This window comes from Eleutherodactylus coqui, chromosome 2, assembly GCF_035609145.1.
Source record: "Eleutherodactylus coqui strain aEleCoq1 chromosome 2, aEleCoq1.hap1, whole genome shotgun sequence".
Lineage (NCBI taxonomy): Eukaryota > Metazoa > Chordata > Amphibia > Anura > Eleutherodactylidae > Eleutherodactylus > Eleutherodactylus coqui.
Window position 1 is genome coordinate 112,368,369 of NC_089838.1, and position 23,050 is coordinate 112,391,418.

Here is a 23,050-nt window from a genome sequence, read left to right on the forward strand (position 1 = left end):
GATACTGTAGTAGTCTCCGGGAAGTGCACAACTCCCTCTCTCCATTAGCCAGGTAAACTGCTGTGTCCATAAGGAACACAGGGTTGATAGGAGCCCAACTATAGTTCCAGGCTTCCAGGGTCTACCGGAGGTGTTGAGGGAATGGTCCAGTCGGTAGCCAACTTCTTCACATGATCACTTGGCGCCTGAAACTCTCTAATGGCGCACCTCCAAATCTATATGTACTGGCAGGTGAGAGAGCGTCCTCATGCCTCACCTTACCACAGTAATGGGTGGAAGCACAACCACCCATCCCACACACTCTGAAGGTAATACAGCATTATACCAGTAGGTGGCAGCACATAATCTCAAACATTATAAAACAACGACTAATCAATATATAATAAATCATGTATTGCATTAACAACAGGACTCACAGTCCACAGGCCCCTTCTTCAAGGAAAATCTCTTACATTTACAAAGAAATAAATGGTATTTTCCACAAACAGCACTTGTATGAAAGTCTTTAGAATCTCGGTATATAATTTTAATACCATTGCCTATACTGGTAATTTTAGAAAAGTGGAGTTGAACAACAGCTGGTAAAGCTCATCATTGTTCAGCATGTTTGATACGGTTGGTCAGAATCTGAAATTTTCTAATGAGGACGATATTGAGATATAATGCATAAATCAATAAATAAAACTATTATTTATATGAGTATGGAAAACAGTTTCACAAATTTATAAAACGTTGACAGGATATTTCTGGGGATTGCAGCAGATATTTTGAGGCAAGCTTATTTTTTGGCATCTATGCTAATTAAAAAGGAATTATAAAAGTGGACATCAACACTGCCCCATAAAACATAACACAACCAACAACAGTGCTGCCATCGTGGTGCCCCATAACACAACCAACAACAGTGCTGCCATCGTGGTGCCCCATAACATAACCAACAACAATGCCGCCATCAGTGTGCCCCATAATACAACCAACAAAAGTGCTGCCGTCACAGTGCCCCGTAACACATGAAATTGCTACATGACCAGAAGCACAGTTGAGGGGGTGGAAAGGCAGCAGTCGCACCTGAGACCAGGTGCTTGAGGTGGCCCAGTGCTGCCATCGTGGTGCCCCATAACACAACCAACAACAATGCTGCCATCACAGTGCCCCATAACATAACCAACAACAATGCTGCCATCACAGTGCCCCATAACATAACCAACAACAATGCTGCCATCACAGTGCCCCATAGCACAAAAAACGACAATTCTGCCATCAAAGTGCCCCATAACATAACCAACAACAATGCTGCCATCGTGGTACCCCATAACACAACCAACAACAATGCTGCCATCACAGTGCCCCATAACACAACCAACAACAATGCTGTCATCAAAGTGCCCCATAACACAACAAACAACAATGCTGTCATCACAGTGCCCCAAAACACAGCCAACAATACTGCCATTACAGTGCCCCATAACCTAACCAACAACAATGCTGTCATCACAGTTCCCCATAACACAGCCAACAATACTGCCATTACAGTGCCCCATAACACAGCCAACAACAATACTGCCATTCTAGTGCCTCATTACACAGCCAACAACAATACTGCCATTATAGTGCCCCATAACACAACCAACAACAATACTGCCATTCTAGTGCCCCATTACACAGCCAACAACAATACTGACATTATAGTGCCCCATAACACAACCAACAACAATACTGCCATTATAGTGCCCCATAACACAACCAACAACAATACTGACATTACAGTGCCCCATAACACAGCCAACAACAATACTGACATTATAGTGCCCCATAACACAACCAACAACAATACTGCCATTATAGTGCCCCATAACACAACCAACAACAATACTGCCATTATAGTGCCCCATAACACAGCCAACAACAATACTGACATTATAGTGCCCCATAACACAACCAACAACAATACTGCCATTATAGTGCCCCATAACACAGCCAACAACCATACTGCCATTATAGTGCCCCATAACACAGCCAACAACAATACTGACATTACAGTGCCCCATAACACAGCCAACAACAATACTGACAATATAGTGCCCCATAACACAACCAACAACAATACTGCCATTATAGTGCCCCATAACACAGCCAACAACCATACTGCCATTATAGTGCCCCATAACACAGCCAACAACAATACTGACATTACAGTGCCCCATAACACAGCCAACAACAATACTGACAATATAGTGCCCCATAACACAACCAACAACAATACTGCCATTACAGTGCCCCATAACACAGCCAACAACAATACTGACATCACAGTGCCCCATAACACAGCCAACAACAATACTGCCATTACAGTGCCCCATAACACAACCAACAACAATACTGACATTATAGTGCCCCATAACACAGCCAACAACAATACAGCCATTATAGTGCCCCATAACACAACCAACAACAGTGCTGCCATCACTGTGCCACATAACACAACCAACAAAATTGCTGCCATCACAGTGCCCCGTAACACATGAAATTGCTACATGACTAGAAGCGCAGTTGAGGGCGTGCAGAGGTAGCAGTCGCACCTGAGACCAGGTGCTTGAGGTGACCCAAAGGCCTCTCTGAAACATAATAAGATACCAGAATTTTAAAGGTCTCATGGTTAGTTGAGGCCCTCTTATAAATTTGGCATTTGGGCCAAAGAGCTTTAGTTTACGGCAGAGACAAGATACAGTATCGGAGTATGGTATATAACAGCTTTTCTTCCAGTTTTTAGAAGTCAAGTAAACTCTATTCATGGTTTCTGCACAACGTGAACAAGGCAGACGGCAGAGAAGAAAGAGATTATATAACTAGACAGTAGGACTAGGATGTGAAACAGTTAGGAAGTAGAACATGAACAGTAACCAGGAAGAGAAATCAAGAGTAGCTCAACTAAATAATTTGGTGTCATCAGCACAAAATTCAGGGATTTGTTAAAACCTAATAAGCAGATTGCCAGCCATATAATAGAGGACATCGCTGGATTGTAAATTGAGTGACAGTTGTACTTCTAATACAAGAATCAATGTCTTTTAGCTTTGTAGCATGTCAGCACATTGCAGCCACCTTTGGCTAAGATATGTCTTAGCACTTTTCATGGTGTAGTACTTCATCTTGGTTTCTTCAGCCTAAAATCCAAACTTAGATCTAACAAACATGATACTAAACAGGTTCCACTTATGTTATCTCAGAGGGTCGCTTTGCTTGACCTAATCAAAATTCAATATCTTGTAGATAGCAGAATGTCCTGTAGGGTAACACCACATCATCATTTGAGAGGAATGCTAAAAGCTAGAAACTGTGTCAGTGAAAAATGATTCTCCAAGCCACCAGATCAATAAGACAATGTGAAGTTGGAAGGTGATATGTTATAAAGTGAAGTGTGGTGGATAACTAGAAAACAATCAGTTTGTCATTAAATCTGTCATTTATAAATCTTACATGGGGTCACCGCTACTTCCAGTCTGAAATATGCTCAATATCGCATAATAGCATCACCTTCTGCTTATGATGAAGAGAGAGAAGACAAGCACAATGTGGTAAGAAAGTAACATTCAGTAGTTTGTGAGGCTGAAAAAGATGTGTCTATCCGATTCAACCAAGTATCCTGCAATATTGATCCAGAGGAAGAAAAAAACCCACGAGGTAGAAGCCAATTTTCCCAATCTTATGGAAAAAAAATATTCCTCCCTGATTCCAAGTCTGGCAGTCAGAATAATCCCTGGATCAATACTAGAGATGAGCGAGCATACTCGCTAAGGCAAACTACTCGAGCGAGTAGTGCTTTATGCGAGTACCTGCCCGCTTGTCTCTAAAGAGTCGGATGCTAGCGGGGGAGAGCGGTGAGTTATGGCGGTGAGCAGGGGGGAGCTGGGGGGAGAGAGTGAGAGAGAGATCTCCCCCCTGTTCCTCCCCACTCTTCCCACCCCCCGCCGGCACCCGAATCTTTTGAGACGAGCGGGCAGGTACTCGCATAGGGCACTACTCGCTCGAGTAGTTTGCCTTAGCGAGTATGCTTGCTCATCTCTAATCAATACCCATCTCTAGAAATCTAGTTACTAAAACTTGCAACATTATTACACTTAAAAAAAGGCATCCAGGCCCCTCTGGAACTCTTTTAGTGAATTCACTCTGACAACTTTATCTAAGGGAGAGTTTCATAGTCAAATGCTCTTACTGTAAAGACCCCCTTCTATGTAGATCTAGATGTAGATGTTTTTTGCAGGAGTTGTATTTTTTTAATGGTACCAGTTCATGTTTTATACAATTTGTAGGAAGGCTTAAAACTTGTTGCAAACTGGGAAATAAACTGCACTTGCACCATCTTGGGGTTGGGGGGGGGGGGTATTTTACAGAGTTCATGGTGCAGGAAAAATGATATTTTATCTTTATTCTGTGGGCCAGTATAATTACAGCACTACCAAAATTACATATTTTTTATTTATAAAGTAGTGATTTTAAAAATACCATTAAAAAATTGTTTTCTGTTGCCAGTTATGGGGGAGTCAAATTCCATAACTTTTTATTTTTCTTTTGACAGGGCTGTGAGGGCTTGTTTCTTGAGGACCAACCTGTAGTTTGTATTGGTACCATCTTGGGGAACACACGACTTTTAGATCACTTTTTATTCTATTTTTTTTCTGGGAGACGGAGTGACCAAAAAACTGCAATTCTGCCACTGTGGGCTTTTTCAGATGGAGTTAGCCATGTGTGATTAATAGAATATTTTAATAAATTGAACCTTTATGGATGCAGTGATACCAATTTTGAGATTAAAAAAAAACATGCAATCAACGGAAAGGTTTTTCTTTTCCTTTTCTTTTTAATATTTCTTTTTATAGTACCGTATATTCCGGCGTATAAGGCGACGGGGCGTATAAGACGACCCCCCAACTGTCGCCTTATAATACCTTGGAATACAGTGTAAAAAAAAATCAGTATTCACCTCACCCGGAGTTCTGCGGCTGTCGCTCCCTCCTTGTCCCCGACAGAGCATTGCTTTCCAGATGCGGGGCTTGAAATCTCCGCCTCCAGAAAGCTAATGCTGTGATTGGCTAATTCACGCGGCGTCAGCCAATCACAGCCATTCAACATAGAGCATTGGTGACATGCCCACAACCTTACATTTATCAGTCTTACACTTAATTTGCCACTTTCTGCCTCCAATTTATCCAGATCCATTTGCAACCACATTCTGTTATCTCTTGTGTTAATTACAGTACTTTACATAATTTAGTATGATCTTCAGAAATTGATATTTTACTGTACAATCCATCTATAAGATTAATAAAGATATTTAAGAAAATAGGGCCCAATACTGCCCCCTGTGGTACCCCACCAGTAACAAGAACCCAATCTAAGTATGTGCTAATAAAAAATGATGCTAAGGCAGGGAATGTTAGCAAACCGCAAATGACATTGAGCGGGTACCAAGGCGGGCAACTAAGGTAGTAAACGAAATGGGAGGACTACAATACCCAGAGAGGTTATCCAAATTGGGATTATTTAGTTTAGATAAAAGACGGCTGAGGGCGACCTAATGACTATGTATAAATTATTTTAGGGGAAAATACAGAGATATCTTCCATATGTTTATACCCAGGACTGTGGCTCTAAGGCCGGGCTCACACAAGCTTATCTGATGAAGAACTCACTAAAAGAGTGTAAGAGGGTCCTGGACGCCTTTCTTGAGTGTTATAATATTGCACGTTGTAGTCACAAATTACTTCAGAAGGGTTGGTGATCCCGGGATTATTCAGATTGCCAGATAAGAGTTGGGAAGGAATTTACTTCCATAAAATAAGGAAAATTGGCTTCTACCTCCTGGGGACTTTTGCCTTCCTCTGGATCAGCATGGCAGGATAATAGGTTGGTACAGATGGACATGTATCTTTTGTGCAGCCTGACATACTATGTTACTACCCTATGTCACCTGTCCAATCCTGCACAGTTTCGGGGTTGCAGTTCTGGTTCTCTCTTCCAGGTTTTACTTATCTGGCAGCAGCAGTGACACCCCATGTATCCTATGTAACCAATGAAGATATTCACTAGCCTTGGTGTTCTTGTTCCACATATGGATGAAGTCAATGATTGGCTGAAGCGGTCATGATATCTCACCACGGCAGCCAATTCAACAGGAACAGCAGCACTGCAGCTATAGAGGATTGAATTATGGCCCTTTTACACGGGCCGACAGTCATCTAAACAACTGCATGAGCACTGATGTCACCGCTATGATCGTTACCGCTTGTGCAGAGTGTTCACATTGAAAGACTTATTGCAGGCTTCTCGCACAGAGCTTTACCTTCTATGTGAAGTGCTGAGCAGGGAGCGTTTACACGCATCGAAAAGCCAGTGATCCAGGGATAGTTTCATTACTGACTGATAGTCAGTGATAATGACAATTGAACCAATAGTGAGCGATTTTTTTTTTTGCATTTACACAGAAGGATTATCACTCAAATCCATTAGTTTGAATGAACTTTAAGCGATAATCGTTAAGTGTAAATGGGCCAGAAGTCAGTATAACTTCATTAGTTGTTTTATAACATTACCTGTATTGGCATAATTTTTAATGACTCGGACAACCCCTTTTAATAATAACCCTTTGTTTTCTACCTGCTGTTTTGTCATCTCCTGTCTTTGTAGTTCATTGTTGGGGTAATTGCTATACAACTGTACCACAGATGATCTAATGCAGTGGGTCAGCTGACCACACTGCTTCGCTCAGCCTCATTTGGTGAGGAGTTACTGATTGGTTTGGATTTTTCTGGCTCCTACTGTGTGGTGCTGGATATAGCATAAACCATGTGCATTTATATCCTTTATTCCTTGTTTGCTTCTACTATCTGGCTCCTATTTGAGTTTGTTTTGGTATTCTTGGCAGTGTGATCTTTTTCCTGTGGTTATTTATAGTCTAGTCTTTGCTTCTTGGCCTTGTAGTTTTTGTTTGCTCTTTTCCTGTTTATATTTAGCTTCGTAGTTCAGCTTAAGTTTGGTTTTCTTGTCTCTGTGTCTCAGTCCTCTCTCAATGGTTGTCAGGGTCAGTATTTCAAATAGGGTTTCAATTGGGGATATCTTTGGGGATACTCAGGGACAGTGGTGTCTGATGTTAGGGTTCGGGATAGATTAGGGAAGAAGGTCAGTTATTGTAAGTTTATTATCTGTTTACCATCTGGTCCACTATCTAATAACACCACCATAATCATCTGATTAGTATAACCATTATGTTTCTGTCATCTATTGGTGCCTTCCTAGTCTTGCATTTTTGTTGCCTGATAGTGTTGATACATGCTTCATATTACTGCTTACTTGATTGTCCCATATTTTAGTTCTACTGTAAGTTCTTAGGGTATCTGTGTATCTGGGAACACCGTTAGTACCCAATAAACAAGTCTAGTTCTGTTGATTAGTGTCCAACTGGTGTTGTTACACTCAATTTTCTTAGCACACACTAATGACTAGAGATGAGCGAGCATACTCGCTAAGGACAATTGCTTGATCGAGTATTGTCCTTAGCGAGTATCTCCCCGCTCAGAAGAAAAGGTTTGGCTGCCGGCGCAGGTGACAGGTGAGTTGTGGCAGTTAGCAGGGGGGAGCGGGGGAGAGAGAGGGAGAGAGATCTCCCCTCTGTTCCTCCCCGCTCTCCCCCGCCGCTCCCCGCCCGCCACCGGCAGCCGAATCTTTTCTTCCGAGCGGGCAGGTACTCGCTAAGGGCAATGCTCGATCGAGTGAAGAGAATTTACTAAGACTGACATTTCTTATGCCAGTCTTAAATCTAAGTACATTGCAGTAAAATGTGGCAAATTTATTAAGAGGCACCTACATCCCTCTTAAGAAATTTGTCTCCTCCTTGGCCAGTCCGTGCTCCAGAAATTCAAATCTATACCTGCAATTACGCTGGAAATCAACGGTGCCCAAATCTGCACCAAAATGGCGCATTTTATAATTGTGGATTAGCTGTGGAATTTAAGTCATGTATTGGAAAGGTTGAATTCTGCAGCATAAATAAATATGCCGTGGATTTAGAATTTATACAGGTGTGTCAAATTACTACCTACTACTACCTAGTGTTCTTAAATGAATACACAAGCATTATGTCTTTGGAGGCAGTTTTGCAAATGAAGCAAAGTGGAATAGTAAGGGAAGAGGGGGAAGGATTTTAGCAACAGGGATCCCTGAAAGAGAAAATACCAATACCAATTTATGTTTACTTTTTTATTTCTTCATATGGAAAAAGCTGTTTTTGAATTTTTTATATTTTTCATATTTTTTAAACATTTTAATAAACTTTTTGTAAGCTTTTTATTTAGTCCCACTAGGGAACTTGAACATCTGATTACCTGATCGCTTGTACCATGTACTCCAATATGGAGTACCTTTCAGTTTTGTCTATTAGGCATTCATACATGACAACCCTGAGAGTTTTCTCTAGGCCCCAGGCTGCCATGCTCACCCACTAGCACCCCATGATTGCATTGCAGGGTGGGTGGGTGGGGAGCTATGGGGTGTTAGAAGGGTCTCCCTTTGGCTAGCTGCTTAGAAATCACAGTCAGGGTGGACCATGATGTCTAAACAGCTAAATGGCTACAATCAGAGCCAGCCTGATAGCAGCCGCTACCAGCAGTTTACAGGTCTGCCTTATGCGCGACCGTATAGAAACATATGTATGGCAGTCGTAAGGGGTTAAAGGGGTTGTCAGGTTATAAAATCACTTTTTAAGTTTAGCCAAGTCACTTAAAACAATATAACAAAGGTGGAATTACTGTCCTCAGCCCCAGCGATCGGGCAATGAGGCTCTGCGATTCTCACAGTCTCCAATGATGGAAGTCAAGTCACCACTGTCTGCCAATCAGAGGCCGCAGCATGGTATACGCCAAGATAGGACATGCTGTGATTTATTTTGCATGCGTATTCCGCGCAAGTTGTGTCAGTGGCTGCATGGCTGCCTATGGCAGATTGGTACAACGTATTACGTGTGCAAGACTGCTATCTTTTCTCCTTAGGGAGAAAACCCAGACTCCTACTGTACACTGATGAAGGGCAAATACCCTGAAACAGCTGTCTGTGCATGGAGTCTGGCTTTGCTTTGAATTCCCAGTCATTGTTACAAGGCTTGTATAAAGAGATTTTTGCTTGAAGTAATGCTGCCTTCCAATAGGTGGCACTGTGTAGGTATTATTCTATCTCCCTTATTTGCATATTACCCAGAGGAGCATGAATGGCCTTGAGTCTCCTCACTCACCGTCTAGGTGCTCTCCCTAAGGAGAAAAGATAGCGTTTCTGACGCCCATCCCAGGCCTCTCACTAGCCAAGCTAGACTCCTACTGTACACTGAAGAAGGGCAAACACCCTGAAACAGCTGTATGTGCATGGAGTCTGGCTTTGCTTTTAATTCCCAGTCATTGTTACAAGGCTTGTCTAAAGAATCTAACTTTGGCTTGAAGAAATGCTGCCTTCCAATAGGAGGTAATATTCCATCTTCCTTATGTGGACAAGACTTGTGTGTGAAAAATGCCGTACTGAAATGCTCGTGTGAGATCGGTCTTAAGTGTAGCATCCATAATGAGCTAGAGTGGTGATCTGGTTTATGGTAACATCCCTGGAAGCTAAGGGTAGTAAAGGGGTTAATGGTAACAGCCCTTGTCATGTAGCATGGGGCTCGCCCATCTCGCCAGGGTCCAGCAAGGTGTTAACCGCTCTATTCAATTTTCAAATGTATAATCCCCAGTTAGTAATAAGAGTGGAGAGTTGTGTATGTGCCCAATCCTTGATATTTAAGAAGATCCATTAAAGGCAATTGTTACTGTAAATCTTTTCTACAAGATTATACTCTGAAACAAATGGGCAGTAATTACAACAATATTTCTAAAACATTCAATGAATATTTTATTTATTACGACTGCGGGAATAGCTCCATTATGCCTTTGGTAAATCCCACTGCCAGTTTTGGCTTTCCACCTCAGCATACTGTAGATCGCAGAGGACAAATGTGGACTCATATTAACAAATAAAAGTGCCGCATGTAAATTATTGAACACCTCTAATGTAAGCTGACACATTTCAATTAAGCATATATGCCGTATGCATTGGCTATAAGGCTGGCTTCACACGGGCGTATTTGCACGCATATTTACGCACACAAGATTTGAGCACGCAATTTGCAGTGATAAGAGCCCATTGATCACACAAAAAAAAGAAAGCGATGCATGCTCTATTTTTCTTCGCATTTGCACTCCAAAAGTCCCCATAAACGTCAATAGGGATGTGAAAATGCACGCAAAATATAGCTAGGAGATGAGGGAAAAGGATACGTCTTGAAATCATTAGACTGATTGATAGAGATGAGCAAGTATACTCGCTAAAGGCAATTGCTCGAGCGAGCATTGCCTTTAGCGAGTACCTGCCCACTCGAGACCAAAGGTTCGGGTGCTGGCGCGGGGGAGCGGTGAGTAGCGGCAGTCAGCAAGAGGGAGCAGGGGGCAGAGAGGGAGAGAGAGATCGCCCCTCCGTTCCTCCCCGCTCTGACCCGCAGCTCCCTGCCCGCCGCCGGCACCCGAACCTTTGGTCTTGAGCGGGCAGGTACTCGCTAAAGGCAATGCTCGCTCGAGCAATTGCCTTTAGCGAGTATACTCGCTCATCTCTACTGATTAGCCATTTCAATGACTGGTATAACTAGTGCGTATTTTTTGCGCAAGTAAAAGTACAGTAAAATATGCCGTGGTGTGTGCAAAAAAAGCAACAACCATTCCGTAAAAGTGCGGTGCACATGCTTGTGTGAAGCCAGCTTAAGGGCTCCTGCAGACGAGTGTTTTTGCCCACATTTTCAATCATGTAAAATCGCTTGTGTAAACCGCAAACAATAGAACCCATTGATTTTGCGCTCAATTTTCATGCATGTAAAAATATATATGCAACATGTTCTATTTTTGTGTGCATTTGCGCTCCCAGGGCACCAAATGCGCACCCCATCCGCACAGAATCACACACGGAACAGCGTGATTTTGCTATGTTAATTGATAACACCGGTGACTAATTAGGCTGCACAGCTGGTTCTGTGGACGGACCTGGCAGCATGGTAAAGTACAGTACACAGCGCTGCTATGCGTGCGAAAGCATGTGATGGTGCTCCCTTCACAGCGCAATCACGTCATGCTCTCGCGAGAGTATAGACGCCTACGCTCATCTGCAGGAGCCCTAAGGGTGGTTTCAGGAGGACGTATTTGTGCACATTTTTGAGTTTAATAGGTTCAGTCTGATTTCCCTTTTCTGAGAGTGCGAGAAAACAGGACATGCTCTATTTTCCTGCGTATTTGCACACCAAGGACTCTATAGAAGTCTATGAGAGGTGTGGAAATCTGTGCGCAAAATGCAAGAACACGCCCAATATGCTGCACAATTCTGTGAAAAAGAGAACACACTTAGACCCTATTAGGCTACATAGCCTTTTAAATCAGGACGGGGGGATGTCGTACGTGCAATTGAACTGGCCAGGCATATGCAAAAAGTAGAGAACTATGTGCAGACACACACAACAATCAACCTCATTCACTGCGAAAATACATTGCGCTGAGGAAAGCGTATTTGCGCATGCGCTCATCTGAAGGAGAGAGAAATGGTGATTAATTTGCAGCACATAATGACATGTAATGTTGGTGTCTTGCTCCCAGCATTTCCATATTTATCCAGCATGATTAATGCATTCACACCTTAGTCACCAGAGGAGCAAGAACTGCAGCGCAGTGACAAGTGACAGGAGCAGGATGCTACATCACACTGTGCTTACTTAGCAGTCAATGTGCCTGACCAGTGCCTCTACCTGTGCCTGTTCCCTGCAGACTGCCCTTTACCTTATGTTCCAGTGGCAGACAGGTACAATTCTCAGATTTCACTGGAAGGAGGTCATTTCTAATCTGAAAATCTGAGAATCTGTTAAGTTCCTATTACAGGAGTGCTAGATCCACATGCTGTACAGCAGATCAATATATACTAAGCATCCAACGTATGGCACAATTCTTAATTACTGTACCTTCAAGCAGACTGCATTAAACTAAGAAGAGGCTATCAATCTGCAGGTCTAGACGTACATTAAATTCTATTAAGCTGTTTGGTCTTGTTTAAGCGGAGGGAAACATTAAAGTCCGTTCACATGGGATTATTTCCTGTTCGTGTGCTGCCCGTGTATTTCACGGACCTATTATAGCTAGTTAAGCTATTCACACAGACGTTTTTTCACATGGCGGACCAATGGTATCATGGACAAGAACCGAAGAATGGATAACGTGTCGATGTGTTGTACGAATTTAAGGTGCAACCCACATATGCCCGTGTGAAAGGACCTGTAATAAAGAAAGATCTGTTTTTAAAACTTTGTGTAGGTAGGTTTTGCCTGTTCACCAGCCCTCTAATAAAGTGTAATGGGCAATCGGATTGAGACATTAATAAAGGTATTTTCACCTGTGGCAGATATGCTGCACACGTTTCGCAGCAGAAAAATCTGCCGCAAATCTGCACTAAAATCAATGTGTCACATTATGCTCCTGGGACCTGTAGTTCTGTGGGTTTCCAGGATCACACTTCCACAGGCGTGGAATGATTGAGCAGGCTGGGTGTGTATTACTCGACCGGTCAATTGCACATAAATACCAGCTACTCTTGCTAGAGAGTGCTGGCCATTTATTATCTGGTGCTTGGAGTCTTGTGTGGTCAGCTTTAGTGTTGCTTGCTTGCTTTCATGAGGTTTTGGGTGGGATTCTCTCGTCTGTTTATTGGTGTGAACTAATAACAAAGTTCCAGTGCGGGGCCGTCCCTATTAGGACGATCACCCCGCTTGTAGGTAGGGTTCTTTCTTTGAGTTTTAGTTGTCTTGTTAGAATAGGTACTCGCAAGACGAGGACCCTTGAGGTGAGCTTGCGTATTTTGGCTACAATATTAACCAATACCTCGTATGTACTAATTCATTAGATATTTCCATCTGTCTGGCGGTTGTGGTACATTAGTAAGTATTTTAGCAGTGTTTGTCTGTTGTTGTTGTTATGCACATTCTGGTTTATGGTTGATGTTGGTGTCCAGCGTGAATGCGCATCCTTGCTCCCCTTTCTTCGCTCCAGCCATTATTTGGGTTGTGTCCGTGTAAGTCGTTGTACCCACGGATGTAACACCACGTAAAGATCAGCACAAAATTTAATTTGCTGTTGAACCAGCAAAACCAGCAGCACATCTGCTACATGTGTGAAAATACCCTTTAGGCCATCCACACATGGATGCAGCAAAGCGCCGCGATTTTACTTTTGTTTTCAGCAGCAGTGATGGGTCATGAGGTGCACTAAACACCAAAAAAATAAAGTGGACAACACTTTTTAGCACTGCAGTTTTCAAGCGCTGTCTGCTCGATTTTCGAGTGCATGTCTGTGAGGCCCCACTTAAATCAAAGGGAGCAATCAAAACGCTGTGGTAAAAAGCGCCTGTGTGGGAGCAGCCTTAGACTGCATTTAGGCCATCTGCACACGGCAGAGCCGGATTCCACATGCAGAAGCCCACAGCGGAATCTGGCTCCGTCACGGCTGGCGACCGCGTGTACCTGTCTTCTTTTTTTCTTTTTTCTGTACTGCAGATTGTCTGGACGACAATTTTTTTTCTTCAACTGCTTATTTTTCCTGCGCCATCGCAAATCGAAGACAAGAATCCGTCCGTGCAGAGCCCACAAGACAATGGAGCATGTTACAATTTTTCCTCCGTGAGCGGAAATCGCAATTCATTTCCACTCATGTGCAGGAAGTAGCCGTTCTCTATAGGCTGTAACGAATGGTATTTGCTGTGGATTTACAGTGTGGACACAGACTGCAGATTCCGCAATGCAAATCCGCCCGTGTGCAGCCAGCCTTACACCTAGCTGATTTGGTGTGGAGCTGCAGAAGATTTCATTTTTCACTTGAATTCAAATTAAGGCTGCTTTCACATGGAAGACTATGGCTGTGATTGGTTCATCGAATGCTAGCTCTGATTGGCTGAACCAATCACGGCCAGTGCTTCATGGAGGCGGGGATTTTAAACCTCTAATCCAGGAAGGGCTTCCTGAAGACTACAGAACAGTGTGCCAGAGCTGCAGAGGAGACACGCGCTGCAGCTGACAGCACCTAATAGGTGATTTCTTTTTTTTTGAAGCAGCCAGGGCTTATTTTAGGGCTATTACAGTAGGAAGCTCCATTATAGGGCCCCTCTCTTGCCTAATACTGTTGCAGGTAGAACTATTATACACACGTACTGCTGTCTCCTTCTCGTCTGATGCGGGGCATGCTCTCACAGTGTGACCTCATTCCTACCCCTCGGCTTTGGCACTCAAAGTACAGTGGGTGCCAAATCCAGGGGCGGAAGTAAGGTCATACTGTGGAGAGCGTGAATGCAGTCTGTGTTTGTACATAGTGAAAGTTCTACCGTGTTTTCCCGATAATAAGACAGTGTCTTATATTAATTTTTGTTCAAAAAGGTTTAACTTTTTTACATGTATAGCTGCCTGGACACTATTTAAATTGACTTTTTTAATTAACTGTTAGCAGGGCTTAATTTTGAAGTAGGGCTTACATTTCAAGCATCCTCAAAAAGCCTGAAAAATCATTTTGCATCCTCAAAAATTCTGGAAAATCATGCTAGGTTTTATTTTCAGGTTATGTCTTATTTTCAGGGAAACAGGGTATCTGCTATAACATATATGTTGGGCCGAGATGGGTCTATTCAGTTCAGCCTATTACAACCCGCCCCATAAGTTGATCCGGAGGATGGCAAACAAACCCAATGAGGTAGTATTAGGAGTGAATGCTAGTAAACAGTTTGTACAGCTGTAGGGCCACCTGAAGCCTCGGGGCGTCCGCCCATACCGTCCATACGTAGATTTGCTATTGTAAGTGGCCATGGTGTATACAAAGCTTGTGTTCCTTGTATAGATGCCCATTCAGACAGCCAAATGTTTTGGGCCATATGCAGTCTGTGTATTTCACGGACAGCACATGGATCAATTATTACCAATTAGGCTATGAACATGACCATTTTTTCCCATGAACTGATGGTCAATATGAAAGAACTTGCTGCATGTCCTATTCTTCTCCATTTTCAGGTGGCCGTGTGCAGTCCAATGTGAGTTGCACAGTCAAAAACTAGAGTGCAAATCCGAAGAATAGGAATCCCTACTCTGATACTGCTGCAGGGTCCTAAAACCAGTCCTTGACTCTCACAATCCTGTTTACTGTATTTTGTAACTTTCTATAGTACCAACTGGCATTCCACTTTCTAACATGATATATGTAATCCAGCTTCCAGGCTGTGTGCTGTAAAGTAGTCCTGTCAGTAGACTTCTTACTAGATTTTATTTGCTTTGAGAATGGCAAGTGAGCAAATTGCCGCAGAGAAATAGCTTCCTACCAGGAGTACATAATGCCCTGTAAACAAAGCCGATAAAATATGGAAAGAGACCTGCCGGTTGGTGCCCATTAATGTGAGGTAGAAGTAAACAAAGGTTTTCTTCCAGAAAGGCTCAAGCCAGACAGCATTATATGTGTGTAACTTATGTTTCTATTAAATGGAAAAGACGAAGGTTGTATTTGACTTCAGTTTTTGTGTGATCCCGCACCGTTGCATGATGGAGTATTCCTGGGACAGAACATTACTAGTAAGCCTGACAGGAGAAAATAGGGAGCTCCAGAGGTAATAAAGTTCCATGTACACAGTATTTAGGAAATTATAGATCTTCTAAGTTTGCTTGTAGCAGATTTACTGTAACGGAAACTTCTGGGCAGTACCAAAGAGCTATAAGCCCTCTCTAGAGCCCTTTCATTCAGAAAAATCGGAATGGTCTGATATCACAGTTTTCTGTCGTGGTGTGATTAGATGAACGGTCTTGTCACCTGAAGGCCTAAAAGTGGTTCCACCCATGGTCTATAAAACGTCACTCAGAGACTCCTTGTACGTAGTGACCTCTTTTTCCACTTGTGTAGAGCTTGTTGACCGCTAGACGCCTCTAAGATGCAATTGAAGAGATTTCATCCAATTAACAGAGTTTGAGAAGGGATGCAAGAAGCTGGATGGTCGTATTGATGAATTGCCCACAACCTGGGCTATTTTGACCAGACTATTAGGAGTTGTTGGGACCAGTGGATGCGTGAAGGCGCACACAGAAGGCAACCAGGCTCAGGATGCCCTCGACAAACCACCAGTAGAGAGGATCGCTTGATCGTCGCACAAGCAGCTCCAACTCTTTCATTGTCCAACATCCAGAGACAGGTAGCACCATCGTTACAGGCTCTATGTCTATTAGAATCATTTCCAAGAGCTTGCTAAATGACATTTGGTCTTACGGTGACCATTACATGTACCGACTTTGACACCAACCCACCGTCGGCTCTGTTTGCAGTAGTGTCATGAAGACAAAACTGGACTGCTACAGAGTGGAACCAGGTTGCCTTAAGCAATGAATCCAGGTTCAGTTTGGTCACCGATGAAGGTTGTGTTAATGTCTGGAGACCTAGAGGTGAACACCTCAATTCTGCCCTTCCTGTGGAGCAGCACACTGCGCCCACTGCTGACCTGTCTGGTCGCCAGATTTAATCCACAGTAGAATATGTATGGGACTATCTGGGATGCCAACTTCAACAGCTTATGAGTTTGCACAATGTAGAGGCTCCGCTACAGCAAATATGAAGCACTATATAGCAGGATACCATATAGAACCTGTATGCTTCCATGCAGCCCATATCAGATCATGCATCCAAGACAGAGGTGGTACAACAGGTTACTAGAGCCTCCTTGCCCGCCCATATCACATCTTGTATCCAAGCTAGAGGCTGTACAACAGGGTACCAGAGCCTCCATGCAGCCCGTATCACATCTTGCATCCAAGCTAGAGGCAGTCCAACAGGGTATTAGAGCCTCAATGCCCATCCGTGTCACATCTTGTATACAAGCTAGAGGCGGTACAACAGGATACAACAGGGGAGCGATTTTTTTGTGACAATGAGTGTATTTTTTTCATGCATTCTGCTTTCCTCCTACAAACATAGTAGCCTTGAAGTCTTATGTACCTGTGAGCCTGGATTTCTATTTCTTTCCTCCTATGCATTATAAGCACACAGTGTTGATAAGAGCTGCTTGGCAAATACATAAGTAACACTCCCTCTGCTGGATGACACGGGATTCAACAACTCCAGTTTCTTATGCAATTCCGTTTGCTGCTCATGAAAAGGCCACCCAGCAATCATGTGTTATCACAGGTCCAACAGTATAAAGACGAGACTCAAGCCTTAAATATTTGAGAATTCTCGATATATGATAGCATTGTTGATACCTATTTGAGGACATACCAGTGACTGTTTTGGCACAATACACTATTGTTGGTTAATGTCATTATTAACTGTGGCTTCTGTGTTTACAGCCTGAAGAAGAAGGCCAGGAAGCTTTGGAAGAACCTCTTGCTGAACCACTGCTGGAGCCAGAAGGGGAGAGCTATGAGGAAGCCCCCCAGGTAAGAAATCATATTCTGCACATAGGGTGCTTGAATGAAAGCCATGGGAGTTCTCATATCACTATCATTGGCATAAAGAGTGGTAAAGTCGTTAGTGGGTTTTCATTTTTTCCCCCCTAGAAACATTGGTCCATGGACTTTGTCTGGTATTGCAGATAAATTCTAACTAGGTTAATTGCCTGATCGCTGCGGAATATGTTGGCGTTATAAAGATTTCTATTATTATTATTACAATACCAGATGTACAGGAAAAACATTCACAGGAGAAAAAACTCAATTTTTACAGGCAAAGATAATCTTTAAAACAATTGAAAGATTGAACGTTTTAGCAATCTTTTTGTATAAAGTGTTAATGTACACTAATGTCCATTTACACTTTATCATCTCAATTTGCATGTAAATTGGCCCCCAGGAGCTGCTTGCAGAGCCCAGCATGTGACTAATCATACGCCCTGCTGTGCAACCAGCTGCATTGTTCTCCCAGGGGCTGCCAGCAGAATACAATGTAATCCCTGACTCCCTTGGAGAACACAGCATGCGATCTATTGAGAGATACTTTATCTCTCTACAGCTGAATGATGGATTTTAAGTTAACCTTAAAATCATCCTTCAGACGAAAAGCGCACGATGGCAGCTGTTTACATGTAACAATTTTCGCTCATTTTCGGTCATTTGAGCAAATTTTGAGCAATAATTGTTACACCTTAACTTTATCTACACTTTTGAATGCAGGATCACAGAAACAATGGTACAGAGTGATGGCAGTACACTGGACATAAAACTAGTAACCCTTGTACTAACGGGCCAGTTTGAATATCTTTATATGTAAACTAGTAGGCTGATTGGGCTTAAAGACAATGCAGCCAGTCTATTGGCTCTGACGCCAGCGGGAGACGGTGTTCCCTTAATAACCAGTGTAGAATGACACTGCACATGCCCTGCCTGGTGCATCACATGGATCAGGGGCTGCCGTGCTGGCGTCACCCCGATCAGTCCGCTCAAGTCATTATGCAGGTATTCTTGCCTAGAAGCAATACTTTATTGCCTATAGAGATTGCCACAGAGCCACTTTTGTGTGCCCCCATCTTAAGGTAGAGGAACAGCAAAAGATTTATCTGGGTGGCATATTATATCTACTAGCTGATATACCCAGCTTCGCCCGGGTTAATTTGGTACTGGTGTTTATCTGATGTTCACATGGAAAATCTTATGAAGCCGTGGTTACTTTACAGATACCGAGCAAAAAAATATGTTCACTATTTTGCATGGTTCTTTGCGTTATCCAGGAAACACGACGTGGAGGTAACCATGTTTCCTTTATATAAAATGACATCAGGAAGTGAGAGAATTAGATTCCGTACGTAAAATTTGGACGCTAATTCTTTTGCGCTTAGAATTGAATAATGGAGTTGGGACCCATTAGCTTTTCCTATTTATGACATAACCAATGCTCGTGCCAAATTTCAAGTTTCTATGACATTGGGAAGTGATAGAATTAGATTCCGTACGTAAAATTTGGACGCTAATTCTTTTGTGCTTAGAATTGAATAATCGAGTGGGGAGCCATTAACTTTTCTTATTTAGGACATAATCAATGCTCGTGCCAAATTTCATGTTTCTATGACATCGGGAAGTTGGAGAATTAGTGGCGAGTCAGTGAGTGAGTGAGGGCTTTCATCTTCATATATATATATTAATTAAAGAATACAGCACATGTTACTCTACAATTCTATGTTGGTTTATCATGCCAGTCTTAGTAAATATGCCACCAAGTCTATTACAAAGTTCCATAACCTGTCATTACACAATAATACTAGACCACTCCTCTAGTGCCTTATATGATACACCTATGGACATGTCACAGTAACTTCCAAGCTTGTCACCAATCAAAAGTTAGGCTAATGGCTCTTTTAAGTTCAGAAATGGTTTATCTAGCATTAAGAAGGCTAAAGTAATTTAATCATAAGCGGAACGTTTCACCCGAGCTGCAGCAATTGTTTAAGTATGATTAAATGAGTTTAATAATTAATTACATCCAGGTGCAGAAACTTATGTCTGCCAATAAGCCCAGTAGAAAAGGTGAAATTAATAATACAACCTCAGCACTACTTCCAATTATAATATCCTTTAATGACTTTTGTCCTGGAATTAACCCCTTTACTGCTAATGAATTTACTCTATGCATTGTTTAATGTAACTTATAGGTGAAATAGCTCAGTGCAAATATTACGAGATCCCTGTTTACAAATTTCACACTCGCCTGTTTCCACTGAAGTATATGGAAAATGCAGCGGGCAGGAATCAGTAGACCCAATATGTGCAGATCCAATGGAGAGAGGTGGGGGCCAACCCAGACTCAGGGCCTACCTGCGAATTCACCTGTGGCCAGTCCATGCCTTGTAGTACCTGCGAATTCACCTGTGGCCAGTCCATGCCTGGTAGTACTTGCGAATTCACCTGTGGCCAGTCCATGCCTGGTAGTACCTGCAAATTCACCTGTGGCCAGTCCATGCCTGGTAGTACCTGCGAATTTACCTGTGGCCGGTCCATGCCCGGTAGTACCTGCGAATTCACCTGTGGCCAGACCATGCCTGGTAGTACCTGTGAATTAGGGAATAATAGATTTAGTAGATTTCCTGTAGATAGAAGGATACCATTCAGGTGACATATTTAATTTTCTCAGAGTTCAGCAGAACATATTCTTCATTATAGTTGCCAAACATTTTTATTTATCCACTGATGACTTGTAGTAATTAGCAATATGTATTTTATAGGTCTTAATGGTAACCTTGTGTACTGAGCAGAGGAGGGTCAGTCACTATAAAATGTGATATTTTATGTTTTTACGTCTTACACAATATATGAAATGTGCAATTCCACATATGAGACGTTATGAGCGAAGTATTAGACCGCTTTCAGACTAGCGTATTTTTAGTCCATATTTGGTCCACGTTTTGCGGACTGTAACACGGAGCTTCTGTAAATTTATGTAACTTTTTGCATAGCTGTATTTTTCTCACATATTCTAAAAACACAGCATGGCCTGTTTTTTTTTCCCATTTTTGCCTCCGTATTACTATTTTCCATTGAGCAAATACTGATACTCACTATCTGCCCAGTAGAATATATAAAACCAATGGCAGTAAATAGATCCAATACTGATGACATACGGTTGTAATGTCATATGGATCTGTATTACAGACGTGTCACAATACTCTGGTCTGAAACTGGCCTTAAGGCCGCCTTTACAGGGGCTGGAAATGCTGCAAAATTTCTGCTGGAGGAATTGCAACGAAAATTCCACAGCATTTAGGCCCAATGTTCACGGGCGGATTTGAATTGCGGGATTGCATAGGGAAACATGGGCGTCCGCACCTGAATTAAAGCATGCAGATTTGATTTGCAGATCTTTGGGTGCAGAAATCAAATCGCAGCATGACCCATTTATGTACGGTTCCCTCACGGACGGCCTCCATTGAAGTCAATGCAAGCTGTCCAATCTGTGGTCCGTCCGCAGCTGACAATGCAGACAGGCCGCGGATTCCGTGGGAAAGCAGGAGTTTGAAAAGAAAAAAAAAGTACTGCGCATGTGCCCCGTCACGCCAGTTGGCATTTCCGCAAACATCCGCAGTACAGAAAAAAGAAGATCCGGACAGGTAAGCAGGGTCCTTGGCCGCAGGCAGGGTCGGATTCCGCTCGTGGACAAGAGGCCTTCCAGTACAAGGCATGTGGAGGGAAGTTAAGAGATCTCCTTCACATACTGCAAAAAACTTCCACAACTAATCCAAAGAGTTTTTGAAAAATGCTGTGGATGCAAAATCTGTGTATTTATGCTGCAAAATTCAACCCTTGAAATCCAAGGGTCACATTCTACAGCAGATCCGCTTCAAAAACCACAGCCAAAGCCCCACCATTTGGGTGCAGATTTGGTCAGAAGCAGATTTCCAGTGTAATTGCAGTGGGCTTTCCATTGCAGAATGCCCACAGTGACTACGCTTTGTATGAGTGCTTAAACACATTGGCGTATTCCTATGCCGTTTTTCGGCTGTGAAAATCATGGCCACAAAACGGGACAAAACAAAACAATTGATTTCAATGATTTCGTTTTGATTAGCGGGATTCTCGCATTACTGCGCATTAGAACAGATAGGACTTGCCCTATCTTTGTCATACGTAGTTCTTCTGCATGCAGGGACGATAGGACAGGACCAATCTTCCCGCTTTGTTTTTCAAACTCACCAGGACAAGGCCTATCTTTTTACTTCATGTATAAAATCAGCGACTTACAACGGTCCCGTAGGTGCTATTTTTCCCAGCGCGATTAATTGACATGTCAGAAAAAAAAAGGTCATCCGAATGAACCCATTGGAATTCAATGCTTCACATGGTCACGTTTTCTGGATGATTTTTTTTATTTTACACAGCGAAATACCTGCGTAAATATGGTCGTCTGAATAACCCCTTAATGTGCTGTTTCCTTGTAAACTCGACAGCACATGGACTGGTGTCTGTGTGCGGTCCGATGCAAGTTGTGCCTACGCCTCTTGAGCGCAACTCGCACTTATGGCCAGTATGCCGGAGGTCTTACTGAAGTTTTTTCTTACTGATTGATGCAGAATCCAAGAAGATATATATTCCATCCTATGCTGTATTGTGCATTCCGAGGATTTCTGCCGATTGACGGATTTTCGCTCTATAGCATACTTTTTTGCAGATACGCTGCAGCTGCTTGTGTGAACGTCAGAAAATTTGCGGCTAAAGTTCAGAACTTGATCGCGGCAATTCTTCATTCATGTGATTTTATAGCGCATATCGGTGGCCATAAACATGCATGAGGTCGGGTGAAAGAGCCCTAAGACTGTATGCACACGGATGATATTTTTTGTGTGCGATTTTCGGACAGAAATAGAACCTATTCATATAATGGGTTCTTTCGCATGAACGATTTTTCACTTGGATCGATAAAGTCAAGTTTGAAAAATTGCTGCATGTCCTATTCTGGTCTGATTCTCAGACAAGATTTAAGCATGTAATGTGCGGTGTCCCACACATCAGACAGCGCACACATGGGGTGTCTCTGTGCTGTTTGTGTCCGAGAATGTCAGGCGGATCCTGCTATTGTCCGAGTACAGTCTTAAAGGTTTTTTAATTTTTGGACTCTGTACTTCCTGTTGCTGCTGACCAGGACATGTGACTGCTGTAGCCAATCATTGTGTCACGTTGCTGTTAGGTTGTGCTCCTAGAGCATCTGTGCGATATCGCTGCATTTTCTCGCGGCAATATCACAATTTTGTAGCGCTTTTTTGCCAGGCTTATATTTCAACCCCTACCCCGAAAAATATCCCCCAGCTGCATTATGAAAAATAAAAAAACAACCAATACATTACCTAACAGGCGCTGTCCACTCTGCTGCACGTCTCCTCCGCAAATTCGGTACTTGTTTGTAGTCTTCAGGCAGTGCTTCCTGGTCAGGGGGTTCATAAACCCCGCCTCCAGGAAACGCTG

General features: G+C 42.8%; 1 protein-coding gene across 1 annotated transcript in view; it reads left to right on the top strand.

Moving 5' to 3' along the window:
• Positions 1–23,050, top strand: part of SNCB (synuclein beta) — a 70,502-nt gene that overhangs the window by 41,676 nt on the left and 5,776 nt on the right. The window contains exon 6 of the mRNA XM_066589836.1: positions 17,456–17,545. Within this exon, the coding sequence (XP_066445933.1) occupies positions 17,456–17,545 (90 nt within the window). The remainder of the gene's footprint in view (positions 1–17,455; positions 17,546–23,050) is intronic.